The sequence below is a fragment of the Bactrocera neohumeralis genome, chromosome 3, assembly GCF_024586455.1.
Source record: "Bactrocera neohumeralis isolate Rockhampton chromosome 3, APGP_CSIRO_Bneo_wtdbg2-racon-allhic-juicebox.fasta_v2, whole genome shotgun sequence".
Classification (NCBI taxonomy): domain Eukaryota; kingdom Metazoa; phylum Arthropoda; class Insecta; order Diptera; family Tephritidae; genus Bactrocera; species Bactrocera neohumeralis.
Genome location: NC_065920.1, coordinates 52,065,955 through 52,085,786, shown reverse-complemented (window position 1 = coordinate 52,085,786; position 19,832 = coordinate 52,065,955). Strand labels below are relative to the sequence as shown.

The 19,832-nt window shown below is 31.8% G+C and overlaps 1 protein-coding gene across 1 annotated transcript in view; it reads left to right on the top strand.

The window, feature by feature from the left end:
- LOC126754207 (sodium/potassium/calcium exchanger Nckx30C) overlaps positions 1–19,832 on the top strand; it is a 364,196-nt gene that overhangs the window by 282,717 nt on the left and 61,647 nt on the right. The window contains 1 exon segment of the mRNA XM_050466172.1: positions 11,381–11,574. Coding sequence (XP_050322129.1) covers positions 11,381–11,574 — 194 coding nt within the window.

Here is a 19,832-nt window from a genome sequence, read left to right as displayed (position 1 = left end):
TTACAAAAAGTATATTACACCCAGTCAATACCCAAACCTTACTAAGCTGGCTATTCAACAAATTTCTTTATTTGGTAGTACATATGTTTGCGAGCAACTGTTTTCTCGAATGAAATTTAACAAATCAAAAACCAGATCATCTTTATTAGATAGCCAATTCTAAAACTCCAGCTGACATAGATGCGCTGTGCAAACAGAAAAAATGTCAGACATCTCATTAATTAGATTTTAAGAATAAGAATATCTTTATATGCTAAGGCCATAGTTACATTAATAATAATATATTAAGATTTTTGTGATGTTGTTTTTTATAAATAAATGAATATACCAAAACTGAAGGTCATTTCATTTTTTTTGGCCCGCTACGGTTATGAAAATGCTAAACCTGGCCCTTCACAAAATTATGTTGGACGGGCCTGCTTTATAGCATATAGCTACCATAAAAAATGATTGATCAAAATCAAGTTCTTGTAGAGAAAACTTTTTTATTTGACAAGCTATCTTCACGAGTTTCGACATAGGTTATTGTCTAAGATAATGCTATAATTTCCGAAGAATTTTTTTGGATTCGACTACTATAGCATATAACTGACATCTGTATTTTCTGAAAAGATCAAGACAAAGACCTTTATATGTTATAAGCAATGCACCTGTGAAAGGTAATATAGGTTAAGTGCAGCCTAAGTTAACGTTTTGTTTTTGTCTATATATAGTTAGTAGTTTTTATTTTTTTATACAAAAGTAGTAGCACAATTCAGCAATAGAGCTATTTACTACAAATACTCATTTATAGATACATGACAGTGATATATAAACACAAGCGTGTTGGCATTTTTCGGTTGTCATTATTCAAGTGTGCTTCAAATTGACAACAATCATTTGTTACAACAACACTGGTGCACAAATGTATGCTTACAAGTACATAGAAATATACTTTTGTATATTCGTACTCGCCAGTAAACTAAATATGAGCTGAAAAGCATTGTGAAAAGCAGCGAAAAATAGTGAAAATTAATAGTGCGCTGAAGAGCAGCAGCGAAATGGACGATTCATTCAAAACTGCAGCTGAAGAGACGAAGCGCAGCAAAAACAAAACTAGTACACTAAATCTCACAGTTATTATGCGCTGCCGACAAAACGACGTTGTCGCCGTGGCGGTATAATGTCGATTACAAATTCCAGTGATGACGACGACAGCAGTCATTGATAAAATAACTGACAGCGCCATTGGCAATGGCATTCAACTGTCAATTTGTGTATGTGTGAAGAAATATAATATATGTATGTATGTGTGTGTGTGTATATATATATATATATCTGTGTGTATATGTATTTATGTGTGAGTTAGTGCACGCTAAATTCGCAAATGACGTGCTCATGCCAATGGGAACCAAAACAGCCAAACACACACACTTAAACACATATTGATGCTGAGTACTGTCGCAGTCGGACCCAGGCACACCAGCACACACATAAAAAGGCACCTTGTGCACTCCTTCATAGCATTCAGTTTAGTCATTTGTGCGACTCCTCCTTTTGCTCTGAGTCCTCCGTTTTTTTTTTGAGCTTCTATTTAACAAAAGAAAATATTTTTATTTTTCCCCTCACCGTCACACCCGGTAATGGCGCATATTTTCCGCTCATCTATGGCATTTTGCAAATTCAATTATCACAGCAAGCATTGCATTCGGCTGTATATAAATATAATTTCGCTGGTGCTTTTCTTTTTCACACCAGTAAAAGCTTAAGGTCGAAAAGTGGCGTCAGCGGGCGTTATGCACCAGTAATTCGGGTGCCACAATTGAAATGCTGCCAAAATTCCAGCGCGTCCAAAGTTAGTAGAGTCTATGCATACATATAATTTACCAACAAGAATTTAATATGCCAAAAGATGTAGATAAATTATGAGCGCGCCAGCACATTAGCATAAAGATAAAGAAAAGGGAATATTTATATTTAGACATAAATATGCATGGTTCTTGTTGGAGAAGTGGCCATTAGGAATATTCGCCGTTCTATGACAATATATTTACTATATATTCATAATTTTATGATGAAATTTTCTCCGACACGGCTACCCCGATCGAAATGAAATTTTCACAGGATCTTCTTAGATGTATGCATTTGTCAGATAATGATGGAAGAAATAACTTTTCACACTACTTTCGATTTTTTAAGTCACTCTAAAGTGACAGTCGTTTGTTTGGAAACCGCTATTTTATTAAAAATCAAAATTTTGGCTAGTTCTATGACTTCTGCTTTAGCGCCAGTCGTTCTTCCTTTTCGCTGTTTGACACCAATCGGAGATTCCAAGTGTAGCCAGGCCTTTCCCCATCTAGTCTTTCCAACGGAGAGGAGACCTTCCTCTTCCTCTGCTTTCATCGGCGGGTACTGTGTCGATCACTCTCAGAGCTGGAATGTTTTCATCCATTCGGACGACATGACGAAGCCAGCGTAGCCGCTGCCTTTTTATTCGCTGAACTATGCCAATTTCGTCGCATATCTCGTACCGCTTATATATTCCGTCGACGTATTCGCCGTTGTCAAAGCGCAAAGGACCATAAATCTTTCGCAGAATCTTTCTCTCGAAAACTCGTAAAGCTGACTTATCAGAAGTTGTCATCGTTCACGCCTTTGCACCCTATAGCAGGACTGAAATGATGAGTGACTTGTAGAGTTTGGTCTTTGTTCGTCGAGAGAGGACTTTACTGCTCAATTGCATACTCAGTCCGAAATACTTGTAGAACCTGTTGGCAAGAGTTACTCTGGATTTCGTGGCTGACATTGTTATTGATGTTAATTCTGATTCCAAGATAGACAAAATTATTTACGACTTCGAAATTGTCAACAGTGACGTGGGAGCCTAGTGCTCCTAGTGTGCATGGTGAATATCTGGTCAGTTGTTGATTTTCCAGGTCTAAATCAACACTGATAAGGTGCAATCAGTTAGTTGACGGTGGGCTTTAATCTTTCAGACAGTTCCAATTATTGGACATGCCTTCGTCCGACCATATTCTACACAGATGCTGATGCATTCCTCTTATCCAAATTTGAAAAGCTCGGACGGCAATCCAACGAGGGCCGATCGATAACAATTATTAGATTTCTTTAAATTGTATATTTTACTGTTTTTAACTTGGTCAACAAATATTCGATTTTTGTTTTCTCTCCTCAGAGAATTTCCATCAGATTTAAGTCAAGTGAGGATCCCTTGTCGCAAAACCCTAAGTTATAGTAGAAGTTATGTCATTATTTATGAAGCTTAGATCAATCTCAATCCATGTACCATCGGATCAAATTTTAATCGAACTAAAAAACTGCAATTTAACATGTTCTAATAAAAATTTTGATTATCTCCATCAAAATAGGCCCTTTTAAAGTCCTTGAAGCATGCCAATGGTTAATCTAATTTTCCGTACACTTGTTACAAGTCTCGGTAGGAAAGAACTTCAGTACCTTTGGCAAACATTTTTTTCGGTTTTGGCTCATTTTTCGAGTCTCATTTCCCAGATTGTTCAATAGTTTCAATGTCATATTCATAAACCCATGTCTCGTCAACAGTAATTACACGTTTGATGAATCCAGGATCCTCAGCTACTTTGTCAAGCATCTTATGACCAATAAGCCACACGTAGACCAGTTTTGGTCCTTTGCGTTATCAGATGGAGTTCAGTTGGTAGGTCCAAGAGAAGTACTTGTAGTCATCCTTTTGGATGCCAGCGCTTAAAGCAAATTTTAGCAGACTCTACGGCCTCACTATCAATACCTCCTCCAATGTATCATACCGTCGGGACACCAGATGACTGTTTCTTTAACTTTTACCTATACGGTATGTTAAGCACTCACACACACATACACACAAACAATCACAAAATATTTGCCATTAGATAAATTTGCGGTCTCTAGCCTCTACAGAGATTTATGAATATTTACGAAATTCACTTGAACACCACAAAACTGACCTTTAAGGGCAAAGCAAACAAATAGCCAGCGGTGCAGCAGGGCAACGCCTTGAGCCACCATCTTTTACTGTCCACCCAACAAACAGCTAAACAGTTAAACCATTTTCTAATTGTATTGTATTTTTCCTTGTGTATGTCAGAGTCTCACATTTAGGGGCGTCACAGCTGGCGTAAACCGTTACAACTCACAACTCAGCCCGCTGTTTGGCTTAGCAGACAATAGCGCTACCGCTGTCACTTCATGGCAGGATGCCAAATGTAATAAATTACTCGGAAATTTATGTATGTCGCCATTGGCTTTGTAAAGTCAAAAGAGTAATTTAAAAATTACCAAAATATAAGAAAAAAATTAATAGCGGATAAAGTTTCCAAAATTTTCTGCCAATTTTTTTATTTTTGTGGAGATTTGGCACTTACAGTTTGTTTTGCCAAATTATTTACGCCGAGATTTATTTATTCAACTAATTTGTGGAACACCAAATGAAGGTTTGGGTGTAATTTGGCTGTGAAGTATACTATATGCTATTTGTTATGAGAGTTTTTGCGGTTTAAGAATTGTATGTTATACAATATATACACATATGTGTACTGTTACCTCAAAATGTTAAATATTCGAAGGTCAAGAGTAGATTTTCTAAGTTTGTGGAATTGATTTAAAGGCGAAATATTTAGCGAAAAATCTTCTTAGAATTTTAGGCATTTTTCTAGTATCTTCAATTTAAGAAACTTGCTTATGAAAGGCTTTGTTTCTAGTGAAAGCTATATTTAACTGTTCTTTCCAGAAGACTTCTCTTTGAAGGTGCAGACATTTATATATTTTGAGCTATAAGCTTTCTTTAAACTCGACTAAACTCTTCCATTACCGCTAAATGATTTTCCAAGTATTTGACTTTATATTTGGAATACAAAAGTTTAAAGAAATCCTAGCAATATTATTTATAGGAAGTTTATTTTTCGGTTAACAAACATATTTTAAACAATTTAGAAATATTTTTAACCATCACCATTGTAAGCTAGATAAAATCGAGCATTTTTATATTTACCAGCATATATAATGTCAACTTAGAAAATGAGGTGAAAAGCATAGAATTTTTATCAAATTCTATTTTTCAGTCCAAGCTTCATAATCTTTTCGTAGCTTTCTAAAAGCTTTTCCATCTTATTTCAATTTATTTGTGGCTATATGCTGGAGTTTATAAAAAATCCTTGTTAATATGTAGTTACATTACAATTTAACATCAATGCTTGTTCTTCGAAAAGCTTAAAAGCTTTCATTTCACAAAGTCTTTCAGATTTGGCATTAGTTAACAACTCGAGCAATAAAAAATATTAATCTTAAAATTAAAAATTGTTTGCAGTATACAAATAGAGCTTTCAAAGCTCTGAAAGCTCAACTTTATTATATTTCAATATACGAAAATATATGAAAATCTTTCAGGAATACTTGCTTAAGCTTTTGTAAATATCATATAAATAGCAAAAGGCTTAAAATGTTTTCTTCGAAAAGCTTAAAAGCTTTCATTTCACAAAGTCTTTCAGTTTTGACTTTAGTTAACAATTCCGAGCAATTAAAAAAAGATTAATCTTAAAATAAAAAATTGTTTGCAGTATACAAATAGAGCTTTCAAAGCTCTGAAAGCTCAATTTTATTATATTTCAATATACGAAAATATGTGAAAATCTTTCAGGAATACTTGCTTAAGCTTTTGTAAATATCATATGTCAAAACTTTTACTGCATCGAAAATTCGTCTTTTTATAAGCTTTCACTGTACAACTCGAACAATATAAAAATTCTAATATTGAAAAGGAAATTTGTTTGCAGTTTAAAAACTCTCAAAGCTATTTTTATAACATTTATTGTGATTTAAAGCGCATTTGTAGTATAAAAAGCTTTCACTATTGCATAGGCTTTTTTACATCCAACATTAAAGCTTTTACCGTACAAAAACTATCAATTTCATCTTTTAGTAAGCTTTCACTGTACAAATCCAGCAACATAAAATATTATTGTTAAGGCCGAAATTTATTCACAATTTTCAAGAATAAGCTCTGAAATCTATTTTTTTTTTATTTTAAGCTGATTTTTTGACGATTGCTTATGGTATGAAAAGCTTTCAATAATATGTGTACAATTAAAAATATTTACCATAATCAACACTTTATATAGATATATATATATGTATTGCGTTTCTCATAACTGTATGTGCTTTTTGTTATTGTTATGGTAGTTAGCTTTAATTGTATATTTATAGTAAAGTATTGTTCAAATTTATAAAATTTATTACTTTCATTTCATATAAAGAGAATTTTTTACTTATTACATTACAGTACTATCAATGAAGCTTGCAAACTTAAAGCTTCTATTTGTCTAATTAAGCTTTGAAGATCACGTTTAAACAAGCTAAAAGCTTTTTAAATCAGCTACCCAAGATCTAGAAATTTCCAAATAGCTAACTATGAACCGTCAGTATTAATGTACATATGTATATAACGGCTACCAGTTTTTCTCGAAACCATTGAGCTTTTTAAGCCACCTTAATATCTCTCCTATTTTCCTTGATATTGATTAGCTTTTGTGGAAATTCAAACCTTACAAAATTTATTCATTGCACTCCATTTTTACTTTGGACTTTCAATGGACTTTTAGCATGAGATTTTCGAAGCTTTTGTGGAAATCAAAACATTCAACAATTGGAAATTCCACTTGTTTGCTTTCTGCAGATCTCAAGCTCTAACTATTTAAGGATGTATAAACTAATTTCCTGTAGTAACTAAATTCGGAGAGTATTTCAAATAAGGAAAAACTAGATAAGACTGCTTTATGACCTGGTACTTACTCAAATCCCTGCACTAGGTCCCATATTTGCCACATTTTCACCAAAAACTTGGAGGATGCATTTTGAAAATGAGTCATTATTAAGGCCACAAAATATTGTCCGTTAATCATACCAAGACAGCTCATGACTATGATAATTAATTAATTAATTTTACAGGTAAAAATTAAAAGCTCAATTTAAACTTCTCGAAAGCTAACCAAGTGAAATATTGAAAAAAGCTAATTAGTTGCCAAACCAAAACTGAGAGCTCACTTTTTATTAGCTGCCCTTCTTTTCAATCAGGTCTTTATCAAAATGGGAGATCTAAGTTTTTCGAAAATTGTGAAAAGGTTAATCATGTGTACCCCAAATGTCATTTCCGAAATATTAAATCTCTCTCTGTTAGACAAACGTGAGCTCAAAGCTCTGATAATTACAACGTATTAGAAACATCAAACAAAACTATTGCCTAAATTTATGAGTGGACACGAAGCAGAGTATCAAAACATATCTCAGTATGCAAACACTTTTTCAGCCTTTGAAAATATAACCCCATGTTTTATAAAATAAAATACATTTTTATGTATATACTTACTCATATAGTCTTAGATATTAACATATTCCTAAAAGTAGACAATAATTTCAAACAAAGCTTTCATAGAAAATTTAGAAACACCTAATTTATTTAAGAAATATAGCAAACTAAGTAGTTTTTTTAAACCCAACCAACCAATTTATTTAGTACAACCCTTGCCCACACAAAACTAATGCCACCATCAACAAGCGATTTAGTAATGAAATTATCAAAAAGCTCAACAAAGCTTTTACACTGCTTTCACGTAAGGACCTTCCGTAGGTACTAACACAAATGGCTTGCAAATAAAGAGCTTTCACACACAAATGTAATTGAAACTGCTTACTAATATATGCATATAGGTATTTTATTTTTATTTACAGCAGCTTTTAAGGCAACAAGTGTTTGAAAGAGCAATATTTTATACAGTTATATTTTTTCACCGCCAAAAAAATTTAGTAAATATTTACCAAACGTAGTATAACAACCTCTAAAGGCTACATTTCCCGTAGTATGTCCCCAGCTTTCGCAAGAATAAATATAAAGAAAAAGCTTTGAAAGCACAAGTAGGCAAAATAAAACATTTTTCCACAAAAAAATGCGAAATCATTAACTTTTCATATTCATACAAAACTAAACACAAACTATTAAAGTTAATTAAAATTGAAAAAAAAAATAATTAACACATAATACAACAAAAAGCTCCACTCCCAAATCCCTACCGATAAAAAAAGCTTCCTCACTCCAACACTCATAATCCTGCAGCAAAACACAAAATCAGTGAAAGTTACGCTGAAAAGTAGACTAACCAACACTGAGGAAAACAACACACTCACTCTCATGCGCGCACGCACACCAGAGACGCACACGCAGGCAAACGCTTACCACCACACATAAGTACATAAAAACATAGTTATACATTTATACAGAACATGAATAATGAAAAGCGAAAATCTAAAGTTTGGCCGTGGCGTGGTAAATATGAAAATAAAGACAAAGAAAAAACAAAAACAAAAGTAGTGAAATAATTTTTTTTCTAGTGAAATTAGTTGTAGTTCCTTAAGTGTTAGCGAAAAAGCTCGTTAGAAAAGCTATGCAAGTTTTACTAGCAACTTCCTTACCCAACCACTTTTTGTGCGCATTAAAAAAATTAGAATTTCATGAAAAACAATTAAATCAAAATTCGAACCAAAATTTTAAACTTTCTAAAATTTAACATTAAGAAAAGTCAACAAAAAAAGAAAATTTTAAAATTAAAAATGTAAACATTGGAAAAAAATTAAATCTTTTAAATATTTTCAATAAATAAAAAAAGTGATTGAAAAAAAAATTAAATTTAAACAAAAACTTTAGAAATTTTAAAAATTTAATATTAGAAAAAAAAATTTTAAATAAGGAAAAATTTTAGGATTTCAAAAAATAAATATTATAAGAAAATTCAAAAATAAAACGCAATCTCAACACATTTCGAAGAACTTCAAAATATAAATATTGGTAAAAATTAAAAAAATTAATATTAGAAAAAATATTAAAGGAATTAAAATTATTTCAAACCAACTTTTAGCAGAAATTTTAAGAATTTCAATAAAAAATTAAAAGATAGCAAGTTCTTTAAATATTATTTTCTTTTCAAATTTCCATATTTTTTAAATTCAATATACATATATTTTTACTTTTGAAATTCGAAAATATAGAAAACATTTTAAGATTTTAAAATTAAAAAAATGTAAATTTAAAAAATTTTGAAAGTTTGAAAAACTCAATACTTTTTTTAAATTCTTGAAATTTTTTTTCTAATTTTTACTTTTTTGTATTTAAGAATTTTTTTTTAATTTGTTCCAACTTTCGACAAAAGTATTAAGAATTAAAAAATATAATAATAACAAATTCTTTAAATTTAAATTTCGATTTTTTTTTTCTTGAAAAATTTAAATTAAAAAAATATTTGAAATTTAAAGAAAATTTAAATTCAAAAAATTTTGAAAAAAAAGAATTTATTTTATTTAAGTGATTGAAAATTTTTTTAAATAAATTTTAAAAATCTAAAATTTTTCCTTAAATATAACATTTTTGATTTTTTTTTTTAATTTCTAAATTTTTTTTTGACAAAAAATCTTTGAAATTAAAAAAAAACTTTACATTCAAAAAATTTTGAAAAAAAGGATATATTTTATTTAAGTGATTGAAATTTTTTTAAAACGAATTTTAAAAATCCAAAATTTTTCCTTAAATATAACATTTTTGATTTTTATTATAAATTTCTAAATTTTTTTTGGACAAAAAATCTTTTAAAATCCTAAATGCATTATTCGTTACTACAAAGCTTTTGAATTTAATAAGATCTTACATAATTGGCATTACTGTAATTGGCAGACCGTGCTCTCTCTCACTCTCTTTCTCTTATCTAGAACATACATTATCCACTGGCAGATGCCAACTTCAGCCTATATTTGTGTTTAGCGCACACTTCAATTATCCATCAATGAGCTAGACTCCTACGCTTTCTCTCTCTTCTCTCTCTCTCTCTCTCTGCCTTTAGATTGTTATATTGTGCTTGCTTTCTCCGAACTAGTTGCCTTGAATTTTTTATAGAATATTTAAATATATCTGAAATATAAATTAGCTGTAGAAAACTTTCCAAGAGTGTTGCACACGCCGTCTACATACTCTTCTCTCAACCTTTTAGCGTTATAGCGTGCTTTACAACACACTCACACTCTCTCAACGTTTTTCCTTTAGCGCTCCGCAAATCTAATAGTCTAGCTCAGCAAATTCTTATTAGTTTTCTTTAGTCATAACTTAGATATTCACTCTCTCTCAATCACTCTTGCTTGCTAGCATACCAGTTGTTACTGTTAATTAGTCAGTTTGGTTCATTTAGCAACAATAATAATAATGTAAATTAAATTTAGAACAAGTTTTATGTAATATAACTCTCCTGCTAGCTGCCTGTGTTAGTAACTGTTACTCTCTCTCTCGCTCTTTCACACTCTCTATCTGTCTCTCTCACACAAACTATATACATAACTCTCTCTCTGTCTAACGCTATCTCTCTCCTCCAACTGATTAGTAAACAAACACAAAATTATTGAATGAATTAATTGTTTGAAACAATGAAAGTCTATCAAACCAACTTTTTCTGTTTCAAAATTATTTTCACGTTAATTAATTCAATGATTAATCGATTGAGTAATTGTTTAAATAGTGAAACTATTGTACGTTATATTTATATATATTCACTAAATTCAATTGTATGATAAATTGTTAAAACAAAAAAAATATTGTAATAAATAAAAACAACAACAATATTGTAAATTTGTAAAAAAAAATAATCAATTAAATTGCATTCAATTCGATTTTCGATTTTTAATCGATAAATTTTTTTCTTTTTTTCTTCTTTTTTAAATTAATTTCAACTTGGATTTTTGCGTTTACACAAAATAAATCGTACGCAATCGAATCGAATCGTTAATCAAACGAAAAAATAACGAAATCAAAATTTGCAAAATTACAAAAAAATATTTGAAAAATTTTCAAACTCAAAAAAAAAAATCGTTTACACAAACAACCACCAAACAAACGTCTATTGCAAAATCGCATACAAAAAAATGCATCGTATCGAAACGCATCATAAACGAAAATTTTCGTACAAAAACAAAACAAATTTGCATCTGAAAACCAAATTCAATGCAATGCGCTAAATTAATATGCTAATGCCAATGCTAATATGCTCATATGCCAATCACGCAATTGCAATTCCAAACCAAAAAAAAAAATATTTGATACTTCAAATTTTTTTTATTGAATTTCCTCAAAATAAAATTTTGCAACTTATTTTTGCAACACGAATTAAATTGCCAAAAAAAAATCAATTATAATAAAATAACAAACACAAATCAAAATCACAAAAATTAATTTGCAAATCCAAAAAAAAATTGCACACAACAATTAATCGATAAATAAATCAATAAAAAAAAATAAATAAACTCTAAACCAAATCAAATGCACACAATGACAATGACAAAGATGATGTTCCAGGCAAGGTGGACGAGAAGGCGACCCAACTGCATGCGATCGCCTCGCTCAAGGTACTGCTCGATGCAACGAAACCGCAACGCGGCGGCGCCACCACATCGGCTGCCAATCATGTCAAGATCAATTTGAAGGAGACCACATTGGCCGATCGACCCAATGGCAACATTGACACGACACTGGATTCGGTAAGTGGCAATTGTTTTGTTCCAATGTCAATTTACAACAACATTATGCCTTATAAATATTTATATGCTTATTATTATTAAATTTATGTGTGTATTTAGTAAAGAAGAAGAAGAGTAAATTGTTCAGTAATGTATTTGAAGCTGCTACAGTATATAGTAGGCATACTTTTAGTTAGTTTTGCGTATAATTAAAAAGAGTTAGCATACTTGTGGGCAGTGTTGGAAAGAAATTGCAGAAAACGCGTAAAAATTTTGTATTCAAATATTTAAAAACAAACAATTTTAAAATTATTAGTATTAAAGAGCATACTTTTAGGCGGCATTTGTTTCAAAAGCACTTAATTTTTTATATTTTTGTACAAATTCAAGAAATGTGCAAGAAATAATATTTAAAAGTTCTTATTTCACTTCAAATATTTAAAAACAAAAATTTTAAAATTTTAATTAAATTGCATACTTTTAGGCAGATATTATTTTTATAATATTGTTTTACAAATTCAAGAAATATGAAAAAAATATTTAAATGTTTCTTATTTTGCTTCAAAATCTTGCTAAACGATAGAAAGATAACTGTCCTGAAAATATTAAACATACTTTCAGGCAGATATTAAAAGCATTTTTTAATATTGTTTTACAGATCGCCAAAGAATATATAAAAATGGAATAAATGTTTAATTTTGCTTCAAAATGTTGCTGCAATATGAAGATAACTGTCCTGAAAATATTAAACATTTTCAGGCGGCATTTGTTTCAAAAGCATTTAATTTTAATATTTTTATACAGATCCAAAAAATATGCATCAAATACTATTAAATAGTTCGTACTTTACTTCAAAATGTTGCAGTAAAAAGCATACTTTCAGGCGGCCCTTGTTTAAAAATCAATTTTTTTTTATATTTACATACAACGCCGAAAATTTACAACAAATAACATAAAAATTTTTTTATACCAACTGAAAAAGTCACTGCACCGTTAAAATAAAACAGTTTTTCAACATTTAACAGCATAGTTTTGGGCAACTTTTATTATAAAAACAATTAGCTTTGAACCCACAACTGCAAAAATAGACAACATATAGTAATGAACAGTTTTAGCACCACTTGAAAATGCCGCTGCACCGATAAAATGCAGTTTTTAAATATCCAGCACACTTTTAGGCGGAATTTCTTATAAGAAATAGTTATATTTAAGCTATCCAAAAAATATTTTCCAGATTTCGGACTATTTTTTACATTATAGCTTAATTTGAAACGTAAATTCACTCTAAGCTGATGATTAATTGCTGCTCCTTTCAAGTTTGCTTTCACTAATCTATAGCACTCCGAATAATTTGCAAAGTTAAAGTATCTCAAAGGAGAGCAATATCTGCTCAATGTTGCTACTTCCATTCCCTTGAATAATAGCTATTTACATTTTCTTTTTCCCCTCCAAATTGATGAGTCCTCTCCCAGAAATTTTTTACGATTTTGAAAGCGTTTTCGGTCTTTTGGCTGACAGCTTAGCCTATTCAGCTGAACGCGGTCTCATCATTTAATTCATGGAACTGCTTTGTAAGCCCTTCATTGGTTGGCAGATCGCTTCTTCGCAAACACTAACTTCGCTGAGTCGTCGTCCTTAAAATTGACCATTCCCAGTTTGAATCACTACTAGCAGTAACACTTCTGACATCTTTGGCTTAGCAGCAATGCTTGGGGTACAAGGTGTGGTTTCAGCTGTCGCTGGTATTGTTGACTTTCTGGAGCTAGTCTGAGTTTCAATGGCCTTGCTATTGCTAGCCTTACAGCTAGACGAAACTTTTCTCCTATTTTTTGCGTCAGCTGTTTTCGAGCTCTTGCAAACGCTGCCCTCTTTTATGAACAACTAGTTCCTTTCATGTTATTACCGAAGATCCAAACTCTAGTCTAAGTAAGGGAATTATGTCTGCTCGAGCATGGCCCCTGATTTAAGGACCTCCAGCCGATCTGATCCTCGACACGAGTCGCATGTCGGGTTAATACTACCCTTAGCGCCCATATGTCCAATATAAAGATAAAAATTTTGAAAAGTTGACTTCATACTGTATATAACGCTCAGTCAGAGATTTATAGCAAAACTGTACCGAGTGAAAATCAGAAATTTTTAAAGACGAGTTTTCGCAAAAGATCAGTTTACGAAAGATAAAACGTACAATTTGTATTCTCGCCAAAATGTATGCAATAATTTTTCAAGCCAGAATTGGGTTACTTTATTGTATTTGAGATTTTTAAGAGATACTCTCAACAAAAGAACAACAATAATAGCCTAGGATGGTTAACAATAGAATAAGAATTAAAAAAAAATTGAAAACTGATCTCTCATAGAGCAACATACCACATGCTCCGCCAAATAGTATATTATAAAAAAATAAAATTTATATTCAAATTTTACCCCATTAGTTGTTTCAAAAAAGAAACTACCTTATACGAAGTGCTATAGTTTCCAAAATGTATGTTAGTTTTAACAGAACAAAAGATTTTATACAAAAAATGGCTTTTCTTCAAATAATGCGCCTAATAATATACCATAAAAATATACATATATTTGTATAAATGCATGTTCAACCTTTCCTTTACTATTTATAATGTAGTTTCAAAAAAAACATTTACGGTTCAGGAAAACCTAGAGCCGCCAAAAAGTATGCTACTTTTAACCGAACAAAACATTTTGTACAGAAATACCTCCGTTTCATGTGCTGCGCCTAATAGTATGCTATAGTTTCAAAAATATAAGCATGGTAAAAGCTTTTAAGCGGCAAATTTTTTCTCTGCACTCCCAAAAGTATGCTATAAACATAATATCTCTTATGAATACACGTTATTTCTATAAAAACAATATTTCTAAAACTATTGCATATTTGAATTAAACAAATAAGGCTAACAATTTCATCATTTATAACATAAAAACTAAGTATTTACATACAAGCATAAAATTTTGTCTGCCATTTTCTTAGGTAATTAGACGTGCATACGTAAAGTCACACACTATCCGCTGCATCTATTAACTCTACATACAATTTATTTTCCACCGCTAGTCTACTTAAAATGCTCCATAAGCGTGTTTTGATTTCTCTATTTCACAAGTGATTTTGTTTTTTGCTGTCCGTTTTAAATGTATGTTTAGTTTCATGCGTCAAATGCATTTGTTGAAAACAATTTGTTAGTAAAACGAAAAAAAACAAACAGAAACTTTTTTTCAAATTACGAATGAAAAGCATTTTTGGTACTAGCAAGTCGGTTAGTTTATCAGAAAAAAAACGTAATAAAAAAACAGTTATTAAAAAATAGTGTGAAATTCAATTTGCTGTAGTTTGATGATAAAAAAGCACATATGAATTTGGTATGTGCTCGTTTATTTTATTCTAGCAACATTTATAATAACTTACGTTCGTTGTTTTTATGTGTGTGTGTATTTAATTTGTTTTCACACACAACACTCGCACACTCACACACATACACGAATACACACACGCTCACAAATACGTACACATGTATGTCAGCAAACTTTTTGTGCGAGTTGAAGATTTTTGTATTTGAAATTTGTGTTATGCAAGCGCTGCTAGTAAAATGGAGTACGAAAAAAAATATTTGAAATGCATAACCAATACACGCACACTAAATACTCACACACAGACCACGGTCGCTTGGAATTTGCAAACTGAGCACCACTGTACTCTCTTACAACCATACATATGTGAAATTGCAGAACACCGCTAAAGCAGTGCGAATCACTTGTCCAATTCCTGACATAAGAACCATAGGAAGCATGAATATCAAATACTATCACTTAGTCGTACAAATACATATATTTTGAATAGTCTATTATTGCGAGAGATTTTTGATAATTTCGGTGATATATTTTCATAAACCACTCATCAGTTCTTTATTTCGAGCGATTTTTGCTAATTTTAGACAAGTCTACTCATCATCAACTCGCTTTCAATAGAAATTTCATTTGTTCCACAAGTTTTCCCAACATTGTTCAAATATTAATACTTTTTTATTTCAAATATCATACGAAAAAATTGCCCAAAGATAGTTATTTGCTTATATTACCCAAAATAATACTATCGACGTACTTTCTAAGGAATAGTAATGAGCTTTCTCTAGACACCTCTGTCTGAAATGTCATTATAGAAATCAAAATACTAGAATTTTTAGATAAAGTTCGTATGTTCTGCCACCAAGCTTGTATAATTCACCATAATTTTTGACCGTGAAGTAAATAACAATGGAACTGTATTATATGAGGGCACATAGATCACTAGCCACTGCTTTACTAAATATATTTTCGCAACTCAAACGCTTCACTTTGATACAACTTCACCGAAACAGCGTGGATTTTGTACTAGTCCTTACGTCTCCATTATTATAATTTTTGATAGTGAAATGCCCTACAAAGGATCGGAGGATTATAGCAGGTTTCTTAACGACTAGCCTTTGCTTGTCGCAATATATTTTCTCATCGCAAACTTTTTACTTTGATTAAATCTCAACCAAACAGCATGGGGCTTAGCCTACTGCTAAGATCATTATGAAGAGAGACTAATAGACCATAACGGATTTAATGGCCAGCACAAAAACAATCATAGTCTCTAACCATCGCAAAGAAGATACTAATTCGAAAAAACTTGGAAATTGATCTCGCGCAAAGCAACAAAAAAATTGTTCTTAAAAATTCTCTAGTGTGCAGAGTATAAGATATTTGCACAAGGTCAAAAGCCTACTAAAATGAGAACAAATCTTCTAGAAATCCTTCATTATCATTTGGATTAAGATCTTTTTAGTTGTAGTGAAAAGTAATTGCCAGACTCAGAAACAATTTCTTTAACTTAACATCAACAAATATTGGATCCATAGCGCTCGTGCGTTTTTTTTGTAGTGAAAATTTGAACGTTTATGTAAGAAAAACATGTACAATACTAAATTTAAAGTTTCGCCCATTTGAAACTCTAACATTTCTACTGACAATTGGTGGATTCCGTCTCAAAAGATCTGCCAATTTAGCAGTCGAGAAGAAATGAAGCCATTTTCTAATACCTTGGTGTGAACCAAATTCCAATAAAGAGGTTCTACATCGGCCAGAACAAATCATTGTCAGAAGTGACAAGCTCTGGGATATAAGACGGGCAAAGCAAAACTTTCAACCCGTTGTCTTCCAAATAGTTTGAACCGGTCTTGCAACTGAGGTAGAGTATTGTCCTGATTATTGCCTTGTATCTAGTCGCAAACTTCATTTTTAGTCACTTATAACTCTCCGATACTAATATGTTCTGTTCACATGACAGCCTGTTCCGTTTTTTTTAATGTATTCGGCTATTTCGGGGTTTCTAAACGATTTGAAATATCTGCTTGAGTGATTTGCGAAGATTCTGCGAGCTTATCCAGTGTTCCGCGACTTTATCGAATAAAACTTACAGTTCCTCAGTTTCAAACTTTGGTTGCTAATAGCGTTCTTTGTCTTTCAAGCCAAAACTATCACTTTCAAATCATGGCAACCATTTTTGGCATGTTCGCTCAGTTTCACATTATGTAGAGAAAAAATACCCTTCAAATGAATGACATATGTATACTAAAAGAGCACACAAGGACAACAACTTTCCAATTTTCGGAATATAGAAACAATGAAACAATAGTTAAAGTTATAGTTAAAGACCATCGTTAACGCATAACGCCCACATCATAACCCATCGGCCAACTTATTCTATGGGTTAACTGAAAAACTACACCATTAGTACTCAGCTCCTCTTATCTTTTGATATACAAGGTCTGTCGCAAAAGAAACAGAAATAAAAAGTTTAATCTCTTGTTGACATTTAGTATAAATTAGCATTTCAAATGAGTTTTTAAGGTAATTTTTCGGAAAGCTCTCGAGAATATCGGTCGTCGCCTTTTGGATAGCTGAAATGTCTTGAAATCAGTGTCATTTCATGGGCAAATGAAGTTTTCCAAATAGGTAAAAATCACAGGGTGCCAGATCAGGTGAATAGGGTGAGTGATTAATGGTTAATATGATTTTAAAAAATCGATGTTATCATAAAAAGTGACAGCAGCTTTTGGTCATCGGTCGTAGAATGCATTTTGAACAAAGAGCAAATATTAAATTTTGTTTTAAACTTGGGAAAACGTTTACTGAAACATTTCAAATGATGAAAAAAGTCTATGGTGATCAGTGCCTATCCCGTAGTAATGTGCATGAAGGTCGTGAGGACCCCTGTGACGATCAGAAGTCGGGCCGGCCAAAATCAGTGATTACCCAAAACAATATTGAAAAAGTGCAGGAATTTATTAAGAATGAGCCGAAATCTTCTTTGCGTTACATGGAAATGTAGTTAAATATCACCAAAGACTCCATTCATCGCATTTTGATAGATAAATTGGGTCTACGGAAGGTGTGCTCCAAGTTTGTTCCGCACAAATTGACTGAAGAGCAAAAATTGCTACGAATCCAACATTGTAAGGATTTGATTAAGGAGTCGAGAAAGGACATAAACTACAAATATTCGATTGTGACTGGTGATGAAACGTAGTGCTTTCAATATGATCCCGAAACCAAACGTCAAAGTGCCGAATGGAAGCATCCAGACGAGCCATCACCGAAAAAAAGTCGTCTTCAGAAGTCAAAAATAAAGACAATGCTGATTTGTTTTTACGATTCCGAGGGTATTGTACACCGAGAGTTCGTCCCACCTGGCCAAACGATTAATGCTGTGTTTTATCTTGGTGTTATGAAGCGTCTTTTGTCACGCATTCGTCGTGCTCGACCACAATACCGTGAGGCAGGGTCCTGGCGCCTGTTGCACGATAATGCGCCGTGTCATCGGTCGACGCTTGTTACTGATTTTTTGACAAAAAACTCCATATTAACCATTAATCACTCACCCTACTCACCTGATCTGGCACCCTGTGATTTTTACCTATTTGGAAAACTTCATTTGCCCATGAAAGGACACTGGTTTCAAGACATTTCAGCTATCCAAAAGGCGACGACCGATATTCTCAAGAGCTTTCCGAAAAATTACCTTAAACACTCATTTGAAATGCTAATTGACCGGGCTAAACGTTGTATCGAAGCACAATGAAACTACTTTGAATAAAAAATATAACTTTTGAAAAATATTAATTTTTTGTTGTTTTTTTAACAGTCCTGTTTCTTTTGCGGCAGACCTTGTATGACCCATAATTTTCCTAAAAATTAAAGAATATGGTCTTCGACCTTTAATCGAGAACTACGTAATCCCAACAGCTAGTATGTTAATACATATGTATTTCCTTCCTTGAAATGTTTAGTAGCCATTTAATCTCATTCAAAAATTAGCTCATTTGAGCAAAGCAGGCATGACTTGTTACCTTTTCAATTACCCACTACCAAATTTCGACGTACCCAATCATGAAACTGCCGTCTGAAACATGAATATTTTTTTTAATTTCATCTAACCATTAATTATATTACCTACCTACATATAATATATCTGGCTATTCTTCAAAATATTCATAATTCAAGATATTTCATTTGTATTCATAATATTTTTTTTATTTTAGCTAATAAGAAATTTCCTTCACATATATTTCATTGAAACCCGAGTCATTAGACTTTTGCTCACCAAAAAATCTTCATTAATCAACATTATTTAGGTTCAAATCTAATTCCACTAAAAATATCTCAGATACTGCAAGAACTCCTCTTTCTTCAGCTGGATCTTGCTCTATATCTGTACTTGCTATAGAAATTCGTTCAACCCTCTGACATACTTTCAACCAAAAACGCATACCTCTCTCTCTGTCTTTCTCTGTGTCTCTCACTGTCTCTTCCTTCAGCAATTACATATGTACACTTCCGTGTTGATTACGTAACCGTTTAATGTATTGTTTGTATTTCAGGTGTTCTTGTATGTATGTCTTAATGTGTGTGGGTGCTCGATAATTTAACAACTATTTTCAACTTTTTAGTTTATTTCAAAAATACATTTTAATTTAAGCAAAACCAAAAAACACTCTGGTATTATACTTTCATAGCTTTAAAATAACTTTTGCTTAGAGATAAGTTTAGTTCATTATTCTCCTTCAGTTTAAACAATTATGTAGGCAAAAAGGAAATAATTATTAAAACATTATATACATTATCACAAAACATACAAGCATAAGCATTTATAATAGATTTAATACGAGTATAAACGAATCCATACAAATACGCCTACATTTGACATCGCTAAAGCTTAAACTCAAACATCTGCTCCGCGCATG